The sequence below is a fragment of the Onychomys torridus genome, chromosome 23, assembly GCF_903995425.1.
Source record: "Onychomys torridus chromosome 23, mOncTor1.1, whole genome shotgun sequence".
Lineage (NCBI taxonomy): Eukaryota > Metazoa > Chordata > Mammalia > Rodentia > Cricetidae > Onychomys > Onychomys torridus.
Genome location: NC_050465.1, coordinates 6,949,521 through 6,975,554, shown reverse-complemented (window position 1 = coordinate 6,975,554; position 26,034 = coordinate 6,949,521). Strand labels below are relative to the sequence as shown.

General features: G+C 43.6%; 1 protein-coding gene across 3 annotated transcripts in view; it reads right to left on the bottom strand.

The window, feature by feature from the left end:
* Ube2f (ubiquitin conjugating enzyme E2 F (putative)) overlaps positions 1-26,034 on the bottom strand; it is a 49,854-nt gene continuing 23,820 nt past the window's right edge. For 2 of the 3 annotated variants that reach the window (XM_036173614.1, XM_036173615.1), the window contains exons 4-10: positions 19,364-19,429; positions 9,928-9,995; positions 8,791-8,861; positions 6,954-7,011; positions 5,647-5,679; positions 4,236-4,298; positions 1-1,228 (exon numbers count right to left, since the gene is read on the bottom strand). In XM_036173614.1, coding sequence (XP_036029507.1) covers positions 1,178-1,228; positions 4,236-4,298; positions 5,647-5,679; positions 6,954-7,011; positions 8,791-8,861; positions 9,928-9,995; positions 19,364-19,429 — 410 coding nt within the window. In that variant the 3' untranslated portion in view covers positions 1-1,177. The remainder of the gene's footprint in view (positions 1,229-4,235; positions 4,299-5,646; positions 5,680-6,953; positions 7,012-8,790; positions 8,862-9,927; positions 9,996-19,363; positions 19,430-26,034) is intronic. The other variant, XM_036173616.1, reaches the window with a different exon arrangement.

The window sequence follows — 26,034 nt, the reverse complement described above, 5'->3', positions numbered from 1 at the left end:
GTGAATAAAACCAGACATGCATTTATTTTGCATTAGATTTCACTGGTTTAAATGTCTAAAGCTAGACTAAATCCACCAGTCTCTCTACAGGGCTGACCCTGAAGTGCTCCCCCTGACTGAGTATGGCATCTGCTGCTGCTGCTGCCGCCTAGCCTGTTCGGGCTTGGAACCACTCACAAGTCAGAAGACAGTCACAGTGCAGTCTTGGCAGCACCAAAGACTGAGCTGACTCCCCAGGCATTTCCTCTTGCTGGACAGCAAAGACAGAGCTCGGTTAAGGAAGCCCCGGCTCACACTATCACAACAGTGGAATCAGCCACGACCCTTGCTTAGGAAGCTCAGCCTGCTGTGTCTGGGTAGCATGTGAGAGATGCCTTCCTGCCTTTGGTTTTGATCATTCAGGCTAGGTTCTAAGTCTCCAAAACATCCTTGCCACATGTGGACAGCAGGTAGAGCTGCTGTCTAAGAGCCTGATTCCTGCTGCATCTGGAGAGACTGAGTAAATGTGCCTTTCATGGTCTCTTTGTATTTCTCTTCAAGAGTTGCTTGACCCAGGATCTTTGTGTCTGCTCTATACAATGAAAATACAAACTAAATGAGAATAGAAAAAATAATTAAAGCATCAAATTGTACAAATTACAAATCTGTTCCAAAATATACTTACATTAAATAAAATACGCATTTCAGTAAGATCTACAGTGAATGACTATGCATTCTGGGCAGCTTCACATCTAGGCAGGCCAACATTCGTGGAAGAAGCTAAGAGAATGTGCATCCAATCACAGTTTATAGCGGGTTTCTTATTGCCAATCTGCCAGTCACACCAAACGTGTCATTACATCACTTGTGCAGGACGTGGATTTTGTTGGGGGAAGGGAAGCAAGCGCTATCCTCAATGGTGAGTTCATTACAACTTCGGAGGAATCCCACAGCCTAGACAGTAGAGTTTCAGTAAACATGTTAAGGGAAGCAGACAACGCTCTCGCGGCCCAGACACACTTTCTTGCTGTATTGTGTAGTCAGGAGGATGGTCTTCTTCAGGACAACATGGTCGCAAGACTGGGACAATCCCAAGGGGCTGACAGGGAGTATGAGGATGGGGAGGTGGGCTACCTCGAGCTGTTTCACATCAGAGACAACTGTGACCAAGTCCTCAGACCTGTAATCTCTCCTCTTATCATCTGGCATAGCGTTTGATGTATTCCTCCACTTTGTCCCGGAAATCCTCCTGTGGGGAGAGGTTACAGCACAGGACAGTAAGAGAGCTGAGGGACACTTCAGGAACACAGCAAATCTTCCCAAAGTGAAGGACCCTGTGCAGAAGCCTGGCTTCATGTCACCAATGATGCCAGCTCTCCATGATCCTAGTGCAAACTGTGCAGGGGAGGGTGTGGTGGGGAAGGGCACAGCAGAGGCCAGGTGAGTGGAAATCCTAAGAGCAACTCACTCCACATCCTCAGTTGTACCAACAGGACCATCAAGTCTGGGAAAGCATGTCCGTGGTCCCAATGCCAACACTCTTCTAGAGTAGTATGAGCTACACAGCTATTCCCTTGCTGGGAGGCCCTGCTGGTCAGAGGTTGCAGTCTACCATGGTCTGGCAGCTCTCCAAGCTTGGCACCATGGACAACTCCTTCCCACTGGCAGAAGGCGCCTCTTCTCTACCTGACCTTATCTCTAGTGTGACCCCAGACGAATGCTACTATCTCCAGTCCTATCTACCCCTACACTCTGGAGTAAAGGTGCATTGATTCACTGAAGTCACCTCCCAGGGGGCTATCTCTGTCGTACTCACAGGCTGGACAAGGCTCTGCTGGCTACTTCTGCTTCCTTTGCCCCCATGGCCCAGTGACCAATGGACCATGGGGGAGGAGGGGACCCACTCTTTGACAGACCTTTGTTTCTAGATCCATCTTCCCAGAGTAACTTCCCAGGGCCTTGCTGTCCACTAAAATGTGCTTACCTTCACAGTCCCACCCTCCCTACACCCACCATACCTGGAGGAAAGGCAAGTGGGCCACAGAGCTTACCATTCTCTCAAGTCAAGAAACAATGGCCACTGCGGCTCCTCAGATGACAAAACACAGCAAAGACCCAAGGACTCACCCAGGTCAGTCTGCCTGGGAAAGCCTTTTGAGATCTGGGCCACTGCCACAGGTTTTCCCTAGTCTGTTCTCTCAAGGTTAGGAGCCAAATCCCATGGCACCAAAGCTCCCAGTCAGCTTCCTCTAACATCTCAGCTATAGGCCACTGCTGTCCCCACTGCACAGCTATAAGCTTTGTTCCCAAGTAAGTCCTGGAGCGCAGAGGGTTCCCCTGCTTGTTACCCACAGTACCGAGCAGGATAAAGGCAAAGGCTTGGCACATCCTGAGGGGCTGCTGTGCTCTCTTCAAAGTGTGCCTACCTACAACTGCCTCTCTGCAATGGGGCCCCACCCTGATCAGCTCTGTGTCATGCCTCCCTGCTACATGCTGGACTGGCAAAGTTATTCTTTCAAGGCCAGGCATGTTCTCAGTTTGAACACTATGGGAAGTCAGGGACTTAGTTCCAGTCAGGTGGTGATCTGACTCTAGGTGCCTCTGCTGCCGCCTCTCCACATCTGTGCTGTGCAGAAGTTCCCATATCGGCCATTCACTCAAGATTTGGGGAGGGCCGTGCAGAAACTCCAAAATGTCTTCAAGATCACTTCTAGTTTCCAGAGCTGAGCAATACTGTGACTCACCAGGAATCATCACAGAGGCTTAGGATGTGAAATGGGAGCTCATCCTAACCATGCCCATCCTTAACTCAGGACAAGAATTCTCTTCCATCTTGGCCCCTTCTGTTCTGTTCATTTGGGGGCAAATCCAGTGCCAGGCCCACAGGAGGCTTCCTACTGTAGTTCCTGCTGCCTTTAACTTCCTCTTTCATTTTTAAGAACACAAGACTTTAGAATGAAGACCATGGATGCTGGAGCCTAAGACTGTAGCCCCACTGAAAATTAAAGTAGGTATAACCAGTCGGAGGAGGTAATAAGTGAGGATACACAATAAATAGCCACACTGATCATCAAAGGATCAGAGAGCTTTCCTAGCCAGGTATGGCAACACGTGTCTACGGTCTCAACTAGTTTGAAAGTGGAGGCAGTGCTCCATCCCTTGTCTTCCCTGAGGTTTCGATGCTCCCATTCATGAATCCATACAGAGACCCACTGTGCAACCACAGTGAGGTGATGGCAACTCTATCAGCTTGGTACACATATGCAGGCTCCTTCTTAGGGGGCTTGGGTATTTGATTAATAGGCTTTTTTATTAGAAGCACCTCACACCCATCTGAAGTAGTTAAGACAGAAACAGTGTCTGATGTACAAAACAAAGCTGTCCTTGCATATGCAAACAACTAGCCACAGAGTCAGGCCCTCAGCAGGCACATCAGAAATTTTAAAGTACAATCTATGAGAATGGCTCAAAAATAAAAGCAAACTATTCAGAGGTACAAAGCAAGCACACTGCCATACTTGATCTACCAAGAAGCTTAGAAAGCAGATGGCAGCAGTGGCCTTCCTAGGCAGTGTGCAGTGAAGTACACCAACCTATACAGGCGTGGACTTGTGCCTTGTTGAATCTCAAAGATAAACAACCAGCTCACTATTCAAATTAAGGACACACAGTATCTTTGATCCAGCCATTTGACTACAGGACTGAACCAAATACCACCATATTTAAGGATGTGTTTACTGACTTGCTGCTTACAGCAGGGAAACATCCTGTGGGGAAAAAGAGCCCAGGAAGGAGCTTATGATCTGATCAGAGAAAAAAAAAAAAAAAATGAAGATTAAGTGTAATTGGCAAGAGTCCATTATTTTGGGTAAAGGCAAATGCAGAAGACCTCAGCAAAGCGTGTGGAAAGAGGCAGGTGGCCTGATGTGACCCATCTTTCCTTCTGTATCCCTCACCACTGTGGTAGGGTTTTTGTTGTTTTGTTATGCAAGTGTTCTCCCACAAAGTTATACCCCAGCTCTACCTTACTGCTAATGACGTAATGAGCCTGTTATATTACTCATACTGAAATTTATTACAATTTTACCTGTAATAAAAGCCACTTTCTCTAGAGCAAACCACATATTTACAGTGACATAAATAAACTGCTTTCAATGGCTGCCCCACACCTACCACTTCAGTTCTCACTTACCCAGCTGAGAGGCTCCTGCATTACCTGATGTGTCTACCTAGAAGCAGCCCATTTGCCAGCTCACCTTGTCTCGTAAATGATGTTCTGCAGCTTCAATATTCAGTGGATCATCAAAATTCAAAAGATCCTGAAAGAGAGAACAACTCACAGTGAGTGAGGGGAAGAATCTGCTTTCCCACTGTGGCAGCCATTCAGGCTACAAAGAACCTCAGGGAGTCAGTGACGGGCACAGCAGCCTAGAAGAGTTCCAAGTCCCTCACAGCTGAGCATGGGGTGCTTTTCAAACTGGTGAGTGACAGCTGAGTAAAACTCAAGGGTATGCCTACACATGACTATCCTCACTCTGGGGAAACTGGAAAAGATACCAATCCCATTAATTTTTTGATGTTATCTGATAACTGGCAAAGGACCACCATTCTCTTTAAAAGACTTTAAAAAAAATATTTATGTGTATGAGTGTTTTGCCTGCATGTATGAAGGTGAAGTGTGTGTGTATACTTGTGGAAGCCAGAGGAAGGCACTGGATTCCCTGGAACTAGTTATAGAAAGTTGGGAGTTGCCATGAGGGTGCTAGAAATAGAACCCGGATCTTCTTTCTTTGCCTAATTATTGTGTTCCAGGTCCCAGTGAGAAACTATCTGAAAAAAGCAAGGTGGAAGGCTCCTGAGATTGACCCCTGGCCTCTAGACATACCTATTCTCCACATGTACCCCCACATGAAGTGTTTGTAACCCCAGAGCCTTGGCCTAATTAAAAATCTCTCCAGCAGTGGGGTTTTTTTCACTGCCTTAAAAGGATTTATTTATCTTTGCATGTTTGGGTGTTTTGCCTGTATCTGTGTCTGTGCACTGTATCATGTGTGTCTGTGCACTGCATCATGTGTGTCTGTGCACTGCATCATGTGTGTCTGTGCACTGCATCATGTGTGTCTGTGTACTGTATCATGTGTCTGTGCATTGTATCATGTGTGTCTGGGTCCACAGAAGAGGGAGTTGGACCCCATTATGTCACCAAGAAGCCAGGGCTCACACAAAAGGATTGAGCACACTGGAAAACCATCCGAGTGGTGGAATCCAGGTCTGACCCAAAGGTAGTGTTTTCAGAGAGACAAGGAGAGCCTGCAATGCCTGCAAATGCTGGCTTCCCTAGGGGTGTGTGCTGCCCAGAAACACCGCAACCCTGGGCAGGGCCTCACAGGTTAGTGGAAGTTCTACTGCTTTTCCTTTTGTTGATGATTAAAATCAAGCATGCTATGCCACAGACGACAGGAGGAGAGCAGATATGCTCTAGAAGGCAGAAAATCTCCAAATATGTCACCCCAAGGCCCCCTAAGTTCCTGCATCAGTCACAGTGCAAAATCTGGTCATCAAATGGGAAGGAGGAAAGCTTCTAAGACCCTGTGATTTTTAAGCTTGTGTTTCAAACCCAGCAGCCAGAAAACCAAGAAAAGGAGGAGTGACTAATAATATACTTACAGTAAATAAAGAGTTTAATCCCCAAACAACATCCTGAAAGAAGAAAGAACAATTCTCAGGCTCCTATCCACTAAGTCTTTTAAACATGGAACCAAGAAATATGCATCATAGCACTTTTCTCAAGACAGAAAACAGGAACTCTTTCTTCAAGTCTAACCTCTGACCACCTTTCAAACTGCCTTCCATGTTAAGACAGATGCAGGGACCATGAGCCATGGGCTACATGTGCAGCCATGCCCCATCTCCTGTTATACAGACTGGACTTCTGGAATTTCCCTTCAAAACAAAGTGCTGCTTTGTAACATTACTGCTTCTTGGGGTTTGGTGATAAATTACTCCATTACATCTTAATCTTCTCTAGTTACTTCAAGAATTAAGGGAGACTCGCACTTCTAAGATCACTAATTCCCACTACAATAGCACTAAAAAAAATATTGTTTATCTGTGTTCACAGATCCGATCTTCAGATGGGAACCATGGCAATCATAGACTCCTTCTCTACCTGATTCTTCAACTCCAAAGTCTTGTTCTTTTAAGCTGATTCTCAGATATTGATTCCCATAGTATCTGCTAGCAATATTTTTTTTTTTTTTTTTTTAATTTACTGTTCCCTGCTTTCTCCCACCTGTCTGTTTTGGCACATCTAATCTTCTGGTGTGAGTTGGCTAGTGACTGGCACTGGAGGTGAAGATAAACATTAAGCCTGAAAAAAGGGGCTAGACATTTGAGCTGATAGCAGGCTACTGCCCCAAGCAGTAGAGACACTGCAGAGGAAATGGCAGCCATCCCAGAGACTTGCAGAAGGAACAGATGTCATGAGGTTCTTTCTGGGTAATGGGACAATCTTAAGGACAGTACATGGGGAAAGGCTGGGTGGTCCATGTGTCAGGCCAGTTTTGGAGGAACAGGTATCACTGTATTACGTCTACACATTCTGACATGGGATGAGGGTCAAATTTTTTCCCTGTACTTTTCTCCCTTGTGGAGGCTATTCAGTAATAATCTACCCATCACTTCACAATCCTTCCGACTCAGGAAGTAACCTATACACTTTGCAGCTCTTCCAGATACCCAGAAAGACTCAAGATAGCCCACTGAATGAACAAGACCACTAGGCTTTCTCTTGTGGTTTGACTCTTGAATACAACAGGGCTGGTCAACAAGGACTCTGATCCAGTTAGAACTGGCTAAGCAATACTTGGTGGAGCAGACCCAGAAGGTGTGTGGTTGGGAGAGCGGGGAACAAGAGTGCAATTCTTCCAGGAGGCTGGCAGCCTGAGGACTACAGAAGGAATGCCAACTCTCACCTTCAATGTCCTAGTGGGCGCCCAGCCAGTGCCATCAATTGAATGTTCTCTTAGTAAACTGAAAGACAGAGAAACACATGTTAATGAGGAGCTATAGCTATTCACCATAAAGGAATGAACTGCACCTATGCAACCTGTCTCTTCTTGGTTGGTCAGTCTTCGGTCTACTGAGGATAACCTTCACTTCCAAAGCCGGATTTCAGTTACAGTGTCTCCTGTTATTGTGTCTACTGACTGTGTGCGGACGATTCATCCTTTACATGGACTTCTAAGCAAAGGAAAAGCTTTTTTTTTTTTTTTTTTTTTTTTTTGAGACAGGGTCTCAGTTGTAGTCCTAGCTTGCCTGGAACTCGCTATATACTCCAAGTTAACTGAAACTGTGTCAATTCTCTTGTCTCTGCCATCTGAGTGCTTGGATTACAGGCATGTGCCACCACACCCATCAAAAAAGCATCATTGGAACATATACACACAAAAAAAGATGTTTAACAGCCAGAAACAGTGATGGCAACAAAAATGATAGAGGGAATGATTGAGGGCTAGTCTGTAATTTATCTGTCAGGCATAATCCAAAACATAATTCCTCCAACGGGGTAACTATTTTATCTGTGAAAGAAGGAACCATTTGCCCAAAGTGTGTAGCATGCACACCCTCCAATGCTGAGGCTGGTCTCTCTTCTTTCCCCCACACCCCAGTCTGGGAGTAGCAAGCCACAAGCTCACGGTGCTCCTGCATGTTTCCTGGTGGCCAGTGAGGCTGAGCACCTCCAAGGCTGATGAACCGTGTCCTCCTATAGCCTGAGCCTTTGTCAGTGTCAATGCTTTCAAAACGAATACGTTCACACAAGGGTAACAAGTAGTTCAGGGGCCCTCTTTCAGTTTTGTGTTTATAGTTTATTATTATTTGTTGTTAGGGTGTGTTTTCGTTTTGGGACAGGGTCTCAATTATGAAGCCCTGGCTGGCCTGGAACTCAGAGATCCAAAAGGATTGTACCACTACACCTGACAGTATTTTTAAAGCTTCTGCATGGGTTGATGGCACGGACTGCATTTCTCAGACCAAAAAAAAAAAAAAAAAAAAAAACCAGACAAAAGGCATCCAGGCATAGCTCATCTTCCTTACCCAGTGCTTCCTGAGGAGAATGGAGAAACAAGAGGCATCCTAAGAACAGCCTTAGGACCCAACCCTTTACAACGAACGTAAGAAGCCTGCTTCCCAGGGTAGCTGAACATGAGGCAGTACCTTGTTAGCCTCCCCAAGTCCTTCTGTCAGAGAGGCTCTGCATCAGCTGTAGTTGTCTAGACCAGACAGCCACCATTAGTACCCTGGAGTACTAGGAAAAGGGTCCACACAGGCAAGCTCAAATGCTCTACTATGAAAAGAAGCTCCCCTTTCTCTTCCCCAGTTCTTTTCTTCAGAGACCAGGAACCTCCCAGGGAAGGTTGGAACTGCTAGGCCTTGACCTTATACCACTGTGAGAGCAGGACACAGTCTATAGCTGACAAGACACAGGGAAGCTACCTACTCTGAAAGGACCACTATGGAACGTTATCTTCAGTGCAAGTGTCTGAGGTCACTGAAGCCAGGCTCCTGCAGTTTTTCTCGCCCACCCTCTTCCTCGTTAGTTATCATCAGCCATAAATTGGGACTGTGGTTGTTCACTAAAGGAGGTGGAAACAAAGAGCGTCACCACACTGCACAGTGAGGACCAGCAGGGCCCCAGCAACAGTAAGGAGCCACTTCAGTGTGGGCATTTCTGAACTGTAGCTAAGTGAGATCCCTTACAGGAGTGAATTTGAAGAGGCTCACACGTGCAGAAGGGAGGAAGGGACTTACCTTAGACAGATTTCTCCTGTTTCTGTGATGTTGGGGTGCCAGATTTTAGTCAGGCATTTTACCTTGGGAGGCTGAAACACAGAGAGAGGTCACAGGTCTCCCCAGCACACACCTGCAATGCGCATCCGCGTACTCACACGTAGGAGCGCACACCCACTCCACCCCTTGGTCTTAAATGGCTAGGCCTAAGTCACAGACCCACGGATGACCATTACTGCTCCAGACAGATCAAATCTCCTTTTCAGTCAGATGTATTTGCAGACACTAGTGCTACAGTTTCCTAGACCAAGGTTAGTCTACTTTATTTACATTTGTATGTGTGTATGTGCACACTTGTGTTCAACTGTGCTGTAGGAGCCCTCAGAGCTGGAGCTACTGGCGTATGTGCTCTCATTCCACACCTTAACCACAGTTCTGCACAGCACTGTGCATCTAATGCACCATGGCACCTAATCCCTGGCTCTGAACCAAGGGGTGACTAAATGTGCCTCCTCCGCCACCCCCACCCGCGACGTTCCAAAGGTGGTGCTCTCACCTTCCTTTTAGAATCCCTATAAATCCACTTTTCACCATTTATTCATCTTTCTAGTTACGTACCATTTTTATTACTTCAACTTTCTATACATCACCTTACTTCCCTACTGATCTATCCTCAAAAGCAAAGCTGTATGTGACAGCCTTTGGTATAATCAGTACGTAATATGACTTTTTTTTAAAAATTTTTTCAAGACAGGGCTTTTCTCATAGCCCCGGCAGTTCTGGAACTCACTCTGTAGACCAGGCAGGCTGACCTCTAGCTCTGAGATATGCCTGCCTCTGCCTCCTGAGTGCTGGAATTAATCCAGCTTGTAATATGATCTTCAAGGGACTAATATGTGGCTATAGGTTATTAACTACCTGAATTCTAAAATTACTGGCCCCTGGAGCTTTGTCCTTATACCATAAATAAAACCACAGTCTAAAAAAATGTGCCCCCCCCATTTGAAAATTTACATGAAATACAGAGGCAGAACATCTGCACAATGAATACCTGTTGGACAAATGAGCTTCTGTACTGAAACCCTTCACTGTGCCCCATGCCTCCATGCCTTGTCCCTGGTGTGTGTGGGGAGTGAGGTTTAGGTACAGGCTACTCACCACCATGTTGTAGGCATCAGGAACTTCAGTTTCAAACTGAAATTTTCCACCCTGGTAGTAACCCTCATCTATTAAAAACACAAAACAAAACAAAACAACCTTTAAATAAAAAAAAGGGAACAAAAGCAAACATGAAGTTAGGCTATGGCAAACAGAACGAAGAGGTTCACATAGGACCCCAGAGTCCCCAGGTTCCTTCAGCAAAGCTGCATACTGCACAGCCTTGTCCTGCCCCAACACGGCCACCAGCAGTACCCACTCCACAGGCAAAAGTGCCCGCAGAAGAGGGCAGGGCATCCTTCAGGAAGACTGGCTCTTTTCCCAGAGTACCAGAGTTAGTGTGACCCCTCTTAACCCATCTCCTGCCGTGTGAGTTGCTTCTTTACTGGCCAACTCCAAGATTTCCTATGAGGATATACCCGTGCACAACTTCCAATCACTCAGCACATGCTTACTCAGTACAACTCCCCTGCTAGAGGGCTCAGGACTCGGGGCACAATGGGAATTGGAGAGTTATAACCACTGTTTCAGTGAGTGCTCAGTGAAGCTTCCAGGAGAGAACAAGCCCTTCAGAAGTAAGTACTGGCAAGAACCTAGGAGGATGTCTACAGATACCACAGCACACAGTCCCTCTTGCCTATTTGGTTGGACCCAACCTAGCTTCAAGAAGGGGCTGAAGGGGCTGCTGCCAGCAGAGGGTGTTGCAGCCTGTCTATCTAACTGTGGCATAAATATACTAAAAGCAGGCTTCTTTAAGAATTTTGAGGCTGTAAGCTAGTGAGATGGCTCAGCAAGCAAAGGTGCTTGCTACCAAACCTGAAGACCTGAGTCCAATCTCCAGGACCCACAAGATGGAGAGACCAACTCCTGCAAGCTGTCCTCTGACCTCCACCCAAGAACCATGCACAGCACATGTACACACAAAACTAAATTAAAAAAACAAGCCAATTTTGAGGCCAGCACTATATTATTCAATGCTAAAGTAGCCATTACTAGATCTTAGCATTCATACACTGGCAATCTTAAAAAAAAATCTTATTAAATACTATTTGTCCTTTATTTCACAGTCCTTACTAAATGTTAGTATTGCTGAAATAGCTTGGATTACTGGTTATTTCCACTTCTTCCCAAAGAATTGATTTCCAGTTCTTAGCAAGAGGAGTATCTGTGGGCCAATGATGTGAAAAGCTCCTAGATTTGCTTTTGTTAATATTTTAGTTAATGTGCATGTTTGTGTGGGTGCCCAGACGCCTGCAGAGGGTCTTAAAAGCCCCGGACCCCGGCTGAAGTTACATGCAGTATGAGCCCGAAGTGAGTACTGTGATCTGGAAGAACAGAAAGAACTACTTACCACTGAATTGTTGATTCAGAAGGCCTTTGCCATTTCATTTATTTATTTGGGGTGTGTGCATGTATGTGTATTGAGAGAGGGTTTCCCCGAATAACATGGCTGTGCTGGAACTCACTCTGTAGATCACACAGCTTGGCCAGCACACCGGCTAGGTTTCCATTTCTAAGAAGTCAGTTCTACTTCATGGATTCAGTCTCTGATGTCGTGTTTTTTCACAACCAAGATTAGGTGAATGTCTTAATAAACAATTCACTCGTTTCACAAATTATGGTGTTTTGTTTTCTTTCCTCCCAAGTGGCTGCTTAACTATTCTCTTTCTCTTTGATACATTAATCTGCTATCAGTTTGATTGAGTTGAGAACACCCTAGGAGACAGTAAGGCGCAGCTTTAGGAGTGTCTGTGAGGCCTTTCCAGAAACAAATCATCAGGACTCAGACCTAAGGAGCCATCTAGTTCAGGATGGGACCATGGAAGTGGGGTCTGACTGGAGTAGAGAAGACGATGACACTGTGTGAGGCTCAGGGGCTGCATCTTGCCTTTTCCTATACTGCTTTTCTTCCTGTTTGCCATAATGTGAGATCTACCACTGCTTCCCTCTTGCTTTCAAGGACTCACACAGATGATGAGTAACTCCAGGGAAGAAAGTCTCTAAGAAAGTCTCTAGGGTTTCATGGACACTAACACTTGGACAGAATCAACTTCCACATTTGCCCTACCCCAGAATTACTATGTGCTCTCAAAGCCCAGAGGTCACACCAGCTTCACTTTGCTCCTCAATTTCACAACACAACTTTAAAACACACACACACACACACACACACACACACACACACACACACACACACACCACCATTCAGATGTTTAAACATGTTCAGAGGTTTGGGAGAAGCAGCAGGAGCCTGTTGTGTTGTCCCAAATCCACAGTGCTTCTTCAAGGCAGAGTAGCACTGGATATACTGTCTTGGGATCAGAAACTAAGTAGAGATGATCAAAGTTTCATTTAGAAAATCCAGTCTCAAACTGGACAACCTGTAATCCCACCACTCAAAAAGTACAGGCAGGATGATCAGAAGTTCGCCATCCTTGGCCACATAGTAAGTTAAGAGACTAGCCAAAAATGGATGGAACTAGAAGATATCATCCTAAGTGAGGTAACCAAGACCCAGAAGGACACACATGGTATGTACTCCCTCATAAGTAGATACTAGATATAAATAAAGAACAATCAGACTGCAACCCACAGATCCAGGGAGGCTATATAGCAGGAGGGACCCTAGGATGACTGTGGCTTATAATAAATTTTGGTTTTACTCAATCACTGGGCAAGCTTCAGTGAAATGTTTCACCATTAGGATAAGAATTTGTACTGCATCAAGCTGATAATAAAAATAATAAATGAATGAATAAGTGAATAAATAAATAAAAAGAGATGATCACCATCATAGCAGGGAGCATGTCAGTAGGCATGCTTAAGATATCTTAAACCACAAGCAGGAAGCAGAGAGCAAATGGGAATGGTGGGAGGCTGTGAAACCTCAAAGCCCACCTCCAAAGTGATATACTTCTTCCAGCAAGGCTGCACCTCCTAAGCCTCTTCAACAGTATCAAACACATGAGTACTCGAATCAAAATGACTGAGCCTGTACAGGGCACTCATTCAAATCACCATATTCCACTTCCATGGCCCATAGACTCATGGTTATAATGCAAAATACATTTAGTCCAACTTCAAGAGTCTCTTCTGAGACTCAAAGGCAGTCTCTCTTCATTGTAAGCCCCTTATAAAATAAAAAACCAATTACATACTTCCAACATACAATGGCAGAGAATATACATTTCCATTCCAAAAGGGAGGAATCTGGCTACAGTGAGTTAACACCAGACCAAAGCAAGACTGAAACCCAGCAGGGCAAACTCCAAATCCTGTAGCTCCACGACTGATGTTAGATGGCTTAGATGGGTTTGCCCAGTGGGCTTTGCTGCCTACCTCTTTCTGAACTAGTTAAAAATCTCTGTGTGCAGCAATCCTTGGCAGAAATTCCAGGACTCTGGCATCTTTAACATCTTGGGATCACCAATGCGACTCAAGCTTCATTTTCACAGCTTCATGCAAGGGGGCCTCCTCTGAAACCGTGGAAGAAGATTCCACAATCTCTTTAAATATTCTTGTATCCTTCATTACTCTAAATCCAGCACTCCATTGACATCACTGCCAAGTTTGGTTACCAACTTGGTTGCTCTTTTCTAGGAGCAAAGAATTGCTTAGATTTTCCTTTCACAAGTTGGAAGTTTGATTGGGTTAGGAGTCTTGTCCTGAGGGTGTGTGTAGTGGATAGCCATCCCAGCATTGGCCTGGAAGTTCCAACCCCCATTGAGGCTTTGGTAATGGTCACGGCCACAAGGCAGGGCAGAGGAGGAAGCGGAAGACCAAGGTTCAAGAGGAAGTCTCTCTCTTGGTGCTGGGACCTTGGACGCTGGAGGTAGACCTAGCAGAGTTCTCCAGAGAACACCGCCGGACTGCGCTATACCTTTGCCAGACCCTGCAACCTACCCCTTCATTTGTAAGTTACCCCACAAAATAAACCTCCCTTTTAACTACATGGAGTGACCTTAATAATTTCACCAATAGGTGTGGAATGTGGTAGTTTGAATGAGATGTCCCCCATAGTCTCAGTCATTTTAATACTTGTTCCCCAGTTAGTGGTACTGTTGGGGGGCGGGGGGAGTGTTAGGAGGTGTGGCCTAGCCAGAGAAAGTATATCACTGGAGTGGGCTTTGAGATTTCAAAGTCTAACATCATTTCCCTTTTCACTCTCTCTGCTTCCTGCTTGCTGTTTAAGATGTGAGCTTCAGCTATGCCTGCCACTATGCCAGCCTGCTACCATGCCTCCCTGGTGTGTTATTCCCTCTGAAACCACAGCTCAAATAATCCCTTCCTCTCACAAATTTGCCTTGGCCATGATGTTTTATCACAGCAATAGAAAACAGACTGACACCTTTGAAGTACAGAGACAAAAAGATGTAACTATAACATGCCAGTCAGCTTATTTATATAAACAAAGTAATTATAGCTAATAAAGACAAATGAAAGAGACTGGTATTGAATGAACTTCTGCTTCTGGCTTGAATTAATTAATATCCATTCACAAGGCCAGGCACTGGTGGCACATGCCTTTAATCCCAGCACTCGGGAGGCAGAGGCATGTGGATATCTGTGAGTTCGAGGCCAGCTTGGTCTAGATAGTGAGTTCTAATCGACCAAGGTTACATAGAGAAACCCTGTCCTGAAAACCCCAAATAAATACTCATTTACAAATATCATCTCTATTGGGGAAAATGCTAATAGTAGCCATCTTCATCCCCAGAGATCACTGTACATGAAATATTATCTCATGTTTAATAGCATAAAAAATCTGTAACATATTGCTTAAACTATAAGTTCCTCCAACAGGACTTAGTAAGTGTCTACCTCATGCCAGACACTGCTCTAAGCACTGGGGACATAAGGGACAATGTCTGCCTTTGGGAAGCTTACATTCTGATGGAAAAGAGGACAAATAAGCTGTACAGTGTAAGATGAACACAGTAACAGCAAGAAGGAGGGGCTGCATTTTAGAGAGGCTTCTGGGTGAGAGCAAGACTTAAGAGAAGGCAAGATGAGGTAGAGAGCAGTGAGGGTTTAGAGCTAAACATGACTATTGAGAAACATAAAGCAGGGGAAAAAAATCTATGCTACATAAAGATATGCATGGAACTGAAAAACTGAATGCTGGTTATTTTTTAAATTCCCCAAAATTTACCATTTAAGTGACATACTATCTTGGACACTTAACATGCCTTGAATACATTAATTTTATTATATTTCTTTATTTATTTTAGTGTATTATGGGATTAGTGTTAGTATGCCCATATGCACATAAAGATGTGAATGTGGAAGTCAGGTCAACCTGGAGGGGGTCTCCTACCACAATATGAACTCCAAGGAGTGAACTCAGGTTGTCAACAGGTGCCTTTCCCCAAGGAGCTTCTTCACTGGCCCTTACTGCCTATCTCTACAGGTGACCACCAGAATGTCCTCAGGAATGCTGGGCAAGCACTCCTATTTCTGAGCTACAACTCAGCTCAGAAGCTATGTATAACTATGGTACTGAAGGGCCTGAGAATTCTCCAGAGAATATGGCTGGGAGCTATGGGTTAGGGAAGGGGAGAAATCAACACGAAACAGATGACATGCCTGTCTATCAGGTGACAGTGGTCCACTGAGTACCATCACAAGTAACATCACACCAACAGAGTTCTGGGAAGGAGCAAAGAGGAGATCATAAGTGTTTCTTCAAAGTCAGAAGACACTGCTGGCACCACATTCCTAAGTACACATAGAAGGGAACTGCCATCTGTTTTTAGGGTTACCTGAAAGAGTCACTAAGGGAGTAAAATCTGTTCTTAAAATTTATCCTTTTCTCAGTGGTAAACCTCATAGTGAAATTAGAAATCACTACAAAGAACCAGGGATGGAAGTATGAATGAGACTCTAACTCTCATGTCTGAAACTGTGACACATCAGGGTAAATCACACGCAAGGTTCTGCATGATCACCACATATCCTAGACATCAGCAGAATAAACAACCATTCCTAACAACTTCTGCCTCAATAAAACCCTACAATTCAAGTGGAAGGCACACCTCTCATATGACTTAGAAATCCCACTCAGACAGAAATGAAGGGAAAGATATATGCATTAAAAAAAAAAAAGCTTTCGGGTTGGGGATTTAGCTCAGTGGTAGAGCGCTTGCCTAGCAAGTGCAAGGCTGTGGGTTTGATCCTCAGCTCAAAAAAAAAAAGAAAGAAAAAAAAAAAAGCTTTCACACAAATAAAATCAAACTATGGTAGGAAAATCAGAAAGAACTAGTGGTGGGGTGGCAAGGAGGCAAAAGGGAACTTCAGGATGTGGCAACGGTCCTCATCTTTGTCAGGGTTATGGAGATGATACAACATAAAGATTTCAAAACTCTAAGTTATGTGACTCAGGTGGGCACATCTGACTGTCTGTAACTTTATTCCTCAGTAAAACCAATTTAAAAAGGAAAAGTTAAGCAGTTCGCAGTGGCACTATCTTTAATCCCAGCACCCAGGAGGCAGAGGACCGACAGAGCTATGTAGTGAATGAAACCCTGGCACAAACAAACAAATGAACAAACAAGAATGGCGACTCGTGCCTGGGTGACAATCCTAACACTCCTGAGGCTGAGGCAGCGAGTTCTTGATCTGAAGCCTACCTAAACTATATAGCAAGCCCCTGGCCAGCCTGGGCTCCATACAAACTCTGTCTCAAACAAATGCAAAACTAAGAGAAACAAACCACTGTTATCTTTGAGTTTAATGGCACTGTCAGTCTTAAAGCCCCCAACACCTTGTCGGGAGGGCTGAAGCAGGTTCCCTGGCCGACTGCTGGGAGCCGGGCCAGTTTCTAGGTTTTTTGTCTTAATTCATTTCACTTGTGTTCACTTACTAGTACTATTCTGACTCACCATTCAATTTCCCTCTTATTCTCTGAAACCTGTATCTATTCCTAAGCATGAAGGAACATGTTGCATAAGTCCATTGCAACACAAAACGACGGAAAGTGAGGACAGATGCTACAAATAGTGTAGTCTTCCACCATAATCATCTTGGGCCTATGTCACTCACATGATTCAGTTCTTAGATCTAATTATAAGGCTATGGCCTGCAAAGGAGCCAGCATGAGAGCCACACCTCCATACTTAGGCATGGAGCTACAAAACTTCCCTGTTCAGCATCTACACTTTTTTTTTTTCAACATTAAGGAGTATGACTGTACTCCCCACCCCCCCCCCCCAAAAAAACACAATTCTAGGCACATTTTTAGAATGGGCAGATTTCTGCCATAGCCATATGCAATCAAAAGCAAAGCTTTCTGTTCTTGATTCTGATTTTCACAATCAGAGCCTACATTCAGTGAGCAGAGAACATGCTAAACATATAGTTCAATGTATTCCTAGGCACTAAACAATCTTTTATCTCCTGCTGGAATAGTGAATACTGACCCTATAAAACCGTTGTTTCCCTGTCAGAGACACTCGGGATAAAAGTGTGGTCATGTTATCTCAGTAATCATATTCATAGGATTTAGTAGAAATAACAGAACAGGCAAAACAAGGAGAGGAAAGGAGAAACACTCAGAGGAAACCACAGAAACACAACCATATGACACTAATCAGTCTGGAAAAAAAAACAGGGGTCTGTAAGCAGCCAAGGACTGAAGAAGTAGACTAGAGGAGCCACTGGCTGACAGAGCCTAGCTCACTACAAAACAAGGGCCAGAGTACTTAGTGAACAATATTCATCATAGTGATTCTGGGATGAGAGAAGGCACCTGTGTATTCCGTGCTCCTTAACATAAAATACAGATGTTTCACAATGGGCAGGGCCTTCACCATCTCATCCACTCAAAGATAGCAGGCATGCAAAGCACCCCACATCTAAATATGGAGTAAGCTACCGGCAACACACAAAAGTTACTCTCTGTAAAACCTTCACATAGGTGTCTGGGTTTTTCTGTTTTTGTTTTTTTCCAGACAGCATCTCTGTGTAGCTTTGGAGCCTGTCCAGGAACTCATCTGTAGACCAGGCTGGCCTCAAACTCATAAAGATCCACCTGACTCTGCCTCCCAAGTGCTGGGATTAAAGGTATGCACCACCATCACCCAGCTCCTTCACATAGGTTTAAGATAGGGTTTTGCTTGGTAGCCCAAGCTGGCCTTGAACTTGTGAATTTCCTGCCTCAACCTCTTGAGTGCTAGGATCATAAGCATGTATCACTACAGCAAGATGTAAATGGAATTACAAATTATCAAGAGCACTTTGAAACAGGATCCTTATTATTATAAACACTCGCCTTGCAGAGACAAGGCCATGGTTTATTCATGGACTCATTTTCACATACCCACATTCTGTACCTTTCAGTTTTTAATTAGTTCATGACTCAATATTCTCAGTTCCTCACTCCCTTCCCCACCTCTCCCAAATAAGACAACATCCTTTATTTCTACAACAAAACTCTTCGTCCTCTTCTCTTATTTTTCTGTATATCTCAGTTCAAGTAACAATAAGAACTTTACAGTTGCTAAATGATGCCAGAAATCTCTGTGGACTAATTGCTCAAGAACAGCTCTGGACACCTACTCGCAAACCCCCAAAGGTCAGACCACTCCAGCCTTAACAAGTGTCACATTAGTTTGTCAGCGTGACCTGAAGACAAACATCCCTTTCCCTTTTCTCTGCATCAGAATCTTTGGAATAGTTTTCACACGTCTGAAGTGCTGACAGCATCGTTTGAATACTGTCCTCCTCTGGACACTGTCACTGTGCAGAGGGATGCAGCTGATGCAGCTCCCACTCTAGTGTCTCTTTACAAACATTTATGGAGAAACCCTAAGAACTGATTCCCTTACCCTTCATACCCCACCTACCAAGAAGTAGCATGAACTGGCTGCCAATGGTTGGCTACTGGAGGCCAACATGGGTTAGTGATTGGCAACTCCTGTTCCAGCATCTTCACTAGGAATGTCTGACCAAAGAGATATGCTGCTACCCTGGAGACTAGGCACTTCAGTCCTCCAGAGACCAGCTGGTAATCTGTCTGCTACAACCTGGGCCCAAATGGTGTGTATCCATTTAATCCTGACGTTGTCCTGTTTGACCCCCACTCTGTAGCAGCTAAGCAACTTCACCCAGGTCAGGCTCCTTTGGAATGTTATCAGAGGCCACTCTTGACTTCAAAGCCCACACTCAACAGTACACTGCAGTCAGCATTAACTGTCTGGCGTTATGGAGTTTATTATATTAACTTATGGATTATCAGGACACTGAGTACCTCACACTCACTTGCTACGCTTTATCTAGCTGCAAGACATAGGCCTTGTCATAGAGAATGGGAGATCTTACCAAGTCTTAACTTTTAGATACTAGAGGATGTATCCAGAGAAAGACAGATTTGGGTAGACCTTTACTCTTGCTACTTGAAAATTATACGAACACTGAAGTATGCAGGAGTATTTATTACCTGGGCTTACAGTCAGCTGAAAGCAATGAAGCTTGTTTGGATCAGGAAAATGTACTTTACATGTACCTGCAAAAGAAATAGCCATTAGGAAGATCTGGCGTGAGCAGCTGTCCACATGCTGAGCTAAAGCTAACCTTAACACACAGAAGCCAGTGGTGCTGATTCACAAGGCAACCAGTGGGTCCCTACACTCTAATGGTGGTGGTGGTGTTTTTGCCATTCTAGTCTTACTAGTTAATTCTAAATCAAGGTATTTACTTCAAAATTTAAAAGGTCACCAAAGAGTTCTTTTTATTAATTAGAGAATTGTGCTATTTACTCTGAAAAAAACTACCCCTCAAAGACATTAATGGATGTGGGTAAAAGCTAACTAAACATGGGGAGACCAGGAAAAGAACCAGGTCAGACTTCTGTCCACCTTACTCTGTACCTAGGAGATTCATAGCCAGGCATGCCCATCAGAAGTCAAGTCAGAAAGAAGTGAGATGTCCTAGAGTTAGCTGCCATCAAGCATTTACACTGGAGGAAATAAAATCTCAGAAATCCACCTCTGCCTCTTGAGTACAGGGGACACTCATCTTTAACACTAGCACCTGGGAAGCAAAGGCAAGCAGAATTCTGTGAGTTCAAGGCCAACCTAGCCTACATAGTGAGACACTGTCTCAGGAAAGCAAAAAACCAAAAACTTCACACCCTAACTGGTAACTCAGCTTGCTCTGTGAAACAATGCTTTGCTAAGTCCAGGAGCAATGTTCTGGGCCTACTGGTCACCAAGCAAGAAGGGCCTGAGTCAGGACAAGCTCTCTATCAAGAATAGCCACCATAGTCAAGGGTACAGTCAAGGGAAGTTATCTATTGCACTGTCTGCCTCCTTCACAAAGGATACAGAAGGACAGCTATCTCTTATAAAGTGCCTTACAGATCTGTAACAAATACTTAGGAAATTTTCCTATGTTCATGTAACTCAGAAGATACAAGTATAAACTCCTTATTGTACCTACTAATGTTACTGCTTAGAAAAGTCCCACTTGTTCAGTTCTACATTGATGAAAATTTCAACAAAAATAGGATGATCCAACTATAGTGAGAAATAACATTAAAGAGCATTTAGTCCAATGCTGTTGACTTGGACAGATGACAAGAAGGTTCAGAAGGGTCCAGTGACTAGTCTGAGATCATAAGCTATTCACAAAAGCAAGGTCAGAACCAAAGTAGTAATGAGTTCACAAGTTTACTATTGGTCTTGTTTCATTTTGGTATTTAATAAGCGTGTCATACATAAAACATTGAGATAAAACACATAGAATAATTTAAGACTAAGATGGACTTTCTTTTTTACAGTAGGGGAAAAAAAACTCTCAGCCCATGGAATAAGAAGCAGTTTTAGAAACACACTAACATATTCTTTACTTTAGAAATAAGGAAACTCAAGCTGGAGAGATGGCTCAGAGGTTAAGAGCACTGACGGCTCTTCCAGAGGTCCTGAATTCAATTCCAGCACCCATATGGCAGCTCACAACTGTCTGTAACTCCAGTTCCAGGGGATCTGACAACCTCAAATAGACACACAGACAGGTGAAACAACAATGCACAAAAAATAAAAATAAATCTTTAAAAAAATAAATATAATCACATTTAGAACTATGTATACTGAAAACAGGTTTCATTTCCTTATCTTTCAAAATTATTTCTTTTAGGTTAGTTACAAAGTATTGGGCCCTTATTCATTGTCCTCAATTATCCCCTCCCCCACTAACCTTCCCTCCATTCCTGTCAGGCTGGCTTCCTTTCTTCCTCTACTTACTTACAGCTTACTTCCCATTTTACTTGGAATGTATTACGTCATTTCCCATCTGCTAGTCTCTTCCTATCTTAGGATCCCTTCCTAGTTTTGTGAGCTCCCCCATACACACACACACACACACACACACACACACACACACACACACGTATAATTTGACATGTTTAGTTTTTGCATATGTTAAAAAACATGGACTTATCTGAGCCTTGCTTATTTCTCTTACCATAAAGATCTCCAACTGCATCCATTTTCCTGCAAATGCCATGATTTCATGTTTCTTTACAGCTACATAAAATTCTATTGTGTGTCTGTACATTTTCTTTACTCAACTCCTAATGGTTCTACTTCCTGGCTCTTGTGAATTATGTAGCTACACATGCATTTGTACAACTTTTTGGTATGCTGACTTACACAGTCCTTTGAGTATACAACTAAGAGTAGTATAACTTGGTTATATCTAAGCTCTATTTTCTTTCTTTTTCTTTCTTTCTTTTTTTTTTTTTTTTTTGAAGAACTTTCGTACTGATTTCTATAGTGATCACACAAGTTTATTCCTATCAAGAGTAAATAAGGGTCATCTTTTCCCACATCCACTGTAGCATGTCTTGTCTTTTTTTTTTTTTTTTTTAAAAAGATTCTACTTATTTACTTATTACATATATATAGTGTTCTGCCTGCATATATGGCTGCATTCCAGAAGGGGGCACCAGATCCCATTATAGATGGTTGTGAGCCACCATGTGGTTGCTGGGAATTGAACTCAGAACCTCTGGAAGACCAGCCAGATGTGAGCCATCTCTCCAGCCCATCATTTTTTTTTCTTGATGACAGCCAATGTAATTGGGTTCAGACTGTAATGTTTTCTTCCATTTCTTTAAGGAAATTTGGTGTGGGATTTCTGTATGTTAAGTGTGTTGCTCTGATTGGTTAATAAATAAAACATTGATTGGCCAGTAGCCAGGCAGGAAGTGCAGGTGGGATAAGGAGAAAGGAGAATTCTGGGAAAAGGAAGGCTGAGTGAGAGAGATGCTGCCAGCCGCCACCATGAGAAGGTACTGGTAAGCCATGAGCCACGTGGTAACTTACAGACTAATAGAAATGGGTTAATTTAAGATACAAGAAGTAGATAACAAGAAGCCTGCCACGGCCATATAGTTTATAAGCACCATAAATCTCTGTGTGTTTACTTGGTTGGGTCTGAGTGACAGTGGGACTGGCGGGTGAGAGAGATTTGTTCTGACAGTGGACCAGGCAGGACCAGGAAAACTCTAGCTACAGGAATTTTTTATTTCCTCTTTAAGGGAGTTTTTCGTTTCCTCTTTAAGGGAGTTTTTCGTTTCCTCTTTAAGGGCCTCTATCATCTTCTTAAAGTCATTTTTAGGACTGATTTCCTCTGTTTCTTCTGCCTTGGTGTGTTCAGGTCTTGCAGGTGTAGATCACTAGGTTGTGATGTCATGTAGGTCTTTATGCTTGTTGCCTATGTTTTTGCACTGGCGTCTACTCATCTCTTCCTCTGCTTGGTGCAGGTGTTGTCTGTGTCTGAAGGTGCCTCTCTTGTTCTAATTGATAGTCTTGGTCCACTAGGAGTTCTTGGTTAAATCGGTGCTGTTGGGCTCTGTTTCTTCGGGAGCAGCTCAGTCCAATCAGTGTTAGTGGGTTCTGTCTCAGGGAGCAGTTGTTCCCAGTTGGTGCAGGGTGTGCTTATGGTTTCAGTGGTTGTTAGATTTGTAGGGGTTGGTTTTTGTTTTTTTGTTTTTTTGGTGGGTGAGCAGGGAAAGGTAGCTGTCTGGTCCCTGGGACTCCGATGGGTAGGGCCTAGGAGTTAGAGACTTGATCTGCCGGTCTGGAGATGGGAGCTTACCTGTTTCCAGTCGGTGTAGGGTAGGTAGTCTTATGATTCTGGTGATCTGGTTTGGTGGCTGGGCTGCGCCTTCTTTTGTTTTGCTCATTCGTCAACTCCTCAGCTGATCTTGTTTCCTCAGACTGCAGACTGTAGGATTCTGAATCTTCTCCTGAATGGATCTCAGCTGAGCAGGCTGTTTAGTAGGGTAATCTCACCAACACCTCCAAGTTGTTGGGTTTCTCAGGATCGGCAGCTGAGTCCTGGGTTGGCCTCAGACGGTGTTTGGATTGTTCTGGTTGCATCCCATGGAGATGGCTCATTCCCCGGGTGCTGAGATTAAAGGCGTCCCCATCCCAAGCTCTTAATCTTCTTGTTTTCACTAACTCCTCAGCGGGTAAAAGCTCAGTTTCTGGTCTTTATTACGTGTCTGCCTGGCTCTGCCCTTGGCAAAGATTTTTAAACCATTTAAAATTAATGTGTATGTGTGTGTATACACATAATGTATGTGGGTGCACATGCCATAGCACAAATGTGGAGGTCAGCAGACAACTTACTTTATGGAGTGCATTCTCTCCCTCCACCTTTACATGAGTTCCAGGGATCTAACTCAAGTCTCCAGACTTGCACAGCAAGTGCCTTTACCTTCTGAGCCATCTCATGGGCCCATGGCAAAGAATTCTCTCTCTAGGCTATAGACTGTCTCTTCTCAATGGTGATTATTCCCTTCACTGTGGAGAAATTTCCTAAATTTAAATAATCCTGTGTTGAATCTTAGGATTATTCCCTGTACTACTGGACTTCTTTCCAGAGAATCCTGTTTATATTATCTTGAAGGGTTTTTATCTTGAACTTATTTTGAAAACAGAAACAGCATTCTTTGAAATACAGGTAAGAAAAGAGGAAGGCTTAGTAAACACTTCAATCATTATTTTAGATTGGTGTTGTCCATCTGGCACTCTTTTTCTTTTAGTGAGGGTTTAAATGTGGAATCTATGAAATGGATTAGCCTTCCAAGAATACATAAATTAGTAAACAAGTTTTAAAAATTAATGAAACCACCAAAATCAAATAACTAACCTTAAAGCACAAGCAAAGTTTAAAAAATATAAAAGGCTTTTGTTTATATATGTGTGTACGTATGCATATGTATAAAGCAGAGCTTAGAACTCTAGACTTAGTTTTCTTTATACACAATAGGACCCATCTAAAAAGATGTGCATTTCCAGAGAAGCCTCTATGCACTTGTACAGATAAAGCTCTGAAGTCATTCTGCAGTTACTAATCACACTGCTGCATAGAAAGCTATCCTGAGCCAGGTGGTGGTGGCACACGCCTTTAATACCAGCTTTTGGTAGGCAGAGCCAGGTGGATTTCTGTGAGTTTGAGGCCAGCCTGGTCTCCAAAGCGAGTTCCAGGAAAGGCGCAAAGCTACACAGAGAAACCCTGTCTCGAAAAACAACAACAAAAGAAAGCTATCCTGACTCAGAAGGACAAACATGGTATGTAGCAAAGAACAATCAGACTGCAACCCCCAGACCCAGGGAGGCTACCTAGCAGGGAGGACAGTAGGATGACTGTGGCTTATAACAAGTTTTGGTTTTACCCAATCATTGGGCAAGCTTCAGTGAAACATTTCACTATTAGGATAAGAATTTGTACCGTATCAAGCTGATGTAAGAAAATGCTGGCTGTACTTTGAGGAGGGGAGGCTAAAGTCTTTTTAGATTATGGATTAGCCTACAGAAAAATGTCTGCTGTAAATCAGTGAAGGAGAAGATGAATAAGAACCTCACTTACACATCTTAAGTAAAATATAGCTCTCTGAACAGATGAAGATAGGTTTCTTCTGTATCCCAGATTTTAATCAACATTTATATGTATAATTCAGCTATTATTTGGCTTAAAAGGGCTTATTGGGAAATGTTATCATTTTTACTATTTCTACAGAGAAAATATTTTCCAGTTTCAAATAACCCTGGACTTTTGAATTATAACCTGTTTTTATGTTAAAAAAGAAAGGAAGGAAGGAAGGAAGGAAGGAAGGAATGAAGCAAGCAAGCAAGCAAGCAAGCAAGCAAGCTATCCTGATGGCTCTGGAATATCTGCGAAGAAGAATTAGTCTGTGGCGGCTTGTTTCTTCTTCAGGATGGTGAGTGGATGATTTGTGGAAAACATGAGGAAAGAGCAGAAAGGAAGAGTAAAAAGCAGAATGTCAAAAACTGTGTGCTATCTGCTATCTTAGCCACAGGATAGGAAACAGACCATATCTTTTCCAAACCCTGCAAGACTCACATCAAACACAAGCTAGTTCTAAGTGGAAACTTTCTATGTTCTCTAACAAAAAGGTACTCTGAACATAGATGTGTGAGTCACAGTCAGTGGAAAGACTGACTGGACTGGAATTAAAACACACACACACACACACACACACACACACACACACACACACGCACGCACGCACGCACGCGCACACGCAGGGAGACAGGCAAACAAGCTTATCACCTGGCTCCAGGCCTTTGCCTGCTTGTCTAGTACACCCATGCACATTTATTTTCCTAAGCATTTTGTTTGTTTTATTTTTGTTTTCCAGACAGGGTTTCTTTTTCTGTGTAGCACTGGTTGTCCTGAAACTCACTCTGTAGACCAGGCTGGCCTCACAGATCTGCCTGCTTCTGCCTCCCAAGTGCTGGATTAAAGGTGTGTTAAAGCATACCCTTTTGCTTCTCCCTTAGCAGATAGAATTACTCTCCCCACTCCCCCACGTCTGGGATTGAAACCAGGGCATTATACATGTTAGGCAAATACTCTGCTATTGAACCATCCCCCAGCTTCAAAATTAACCTTTCAATAAAATGCCCAGACAATACCTTCAGTTCTGAATGGAAGTAATTTTGAGGTCAATCCACAAAATTTCAAGATGTTTTCACTGAGGCCCATAGAATAAATATACTTTCTATCATAACCTACTCTTCCCCACACAAATGTTAGACATCAAACGTAATTGTTCAATGGTTGGGGATTTAGCTC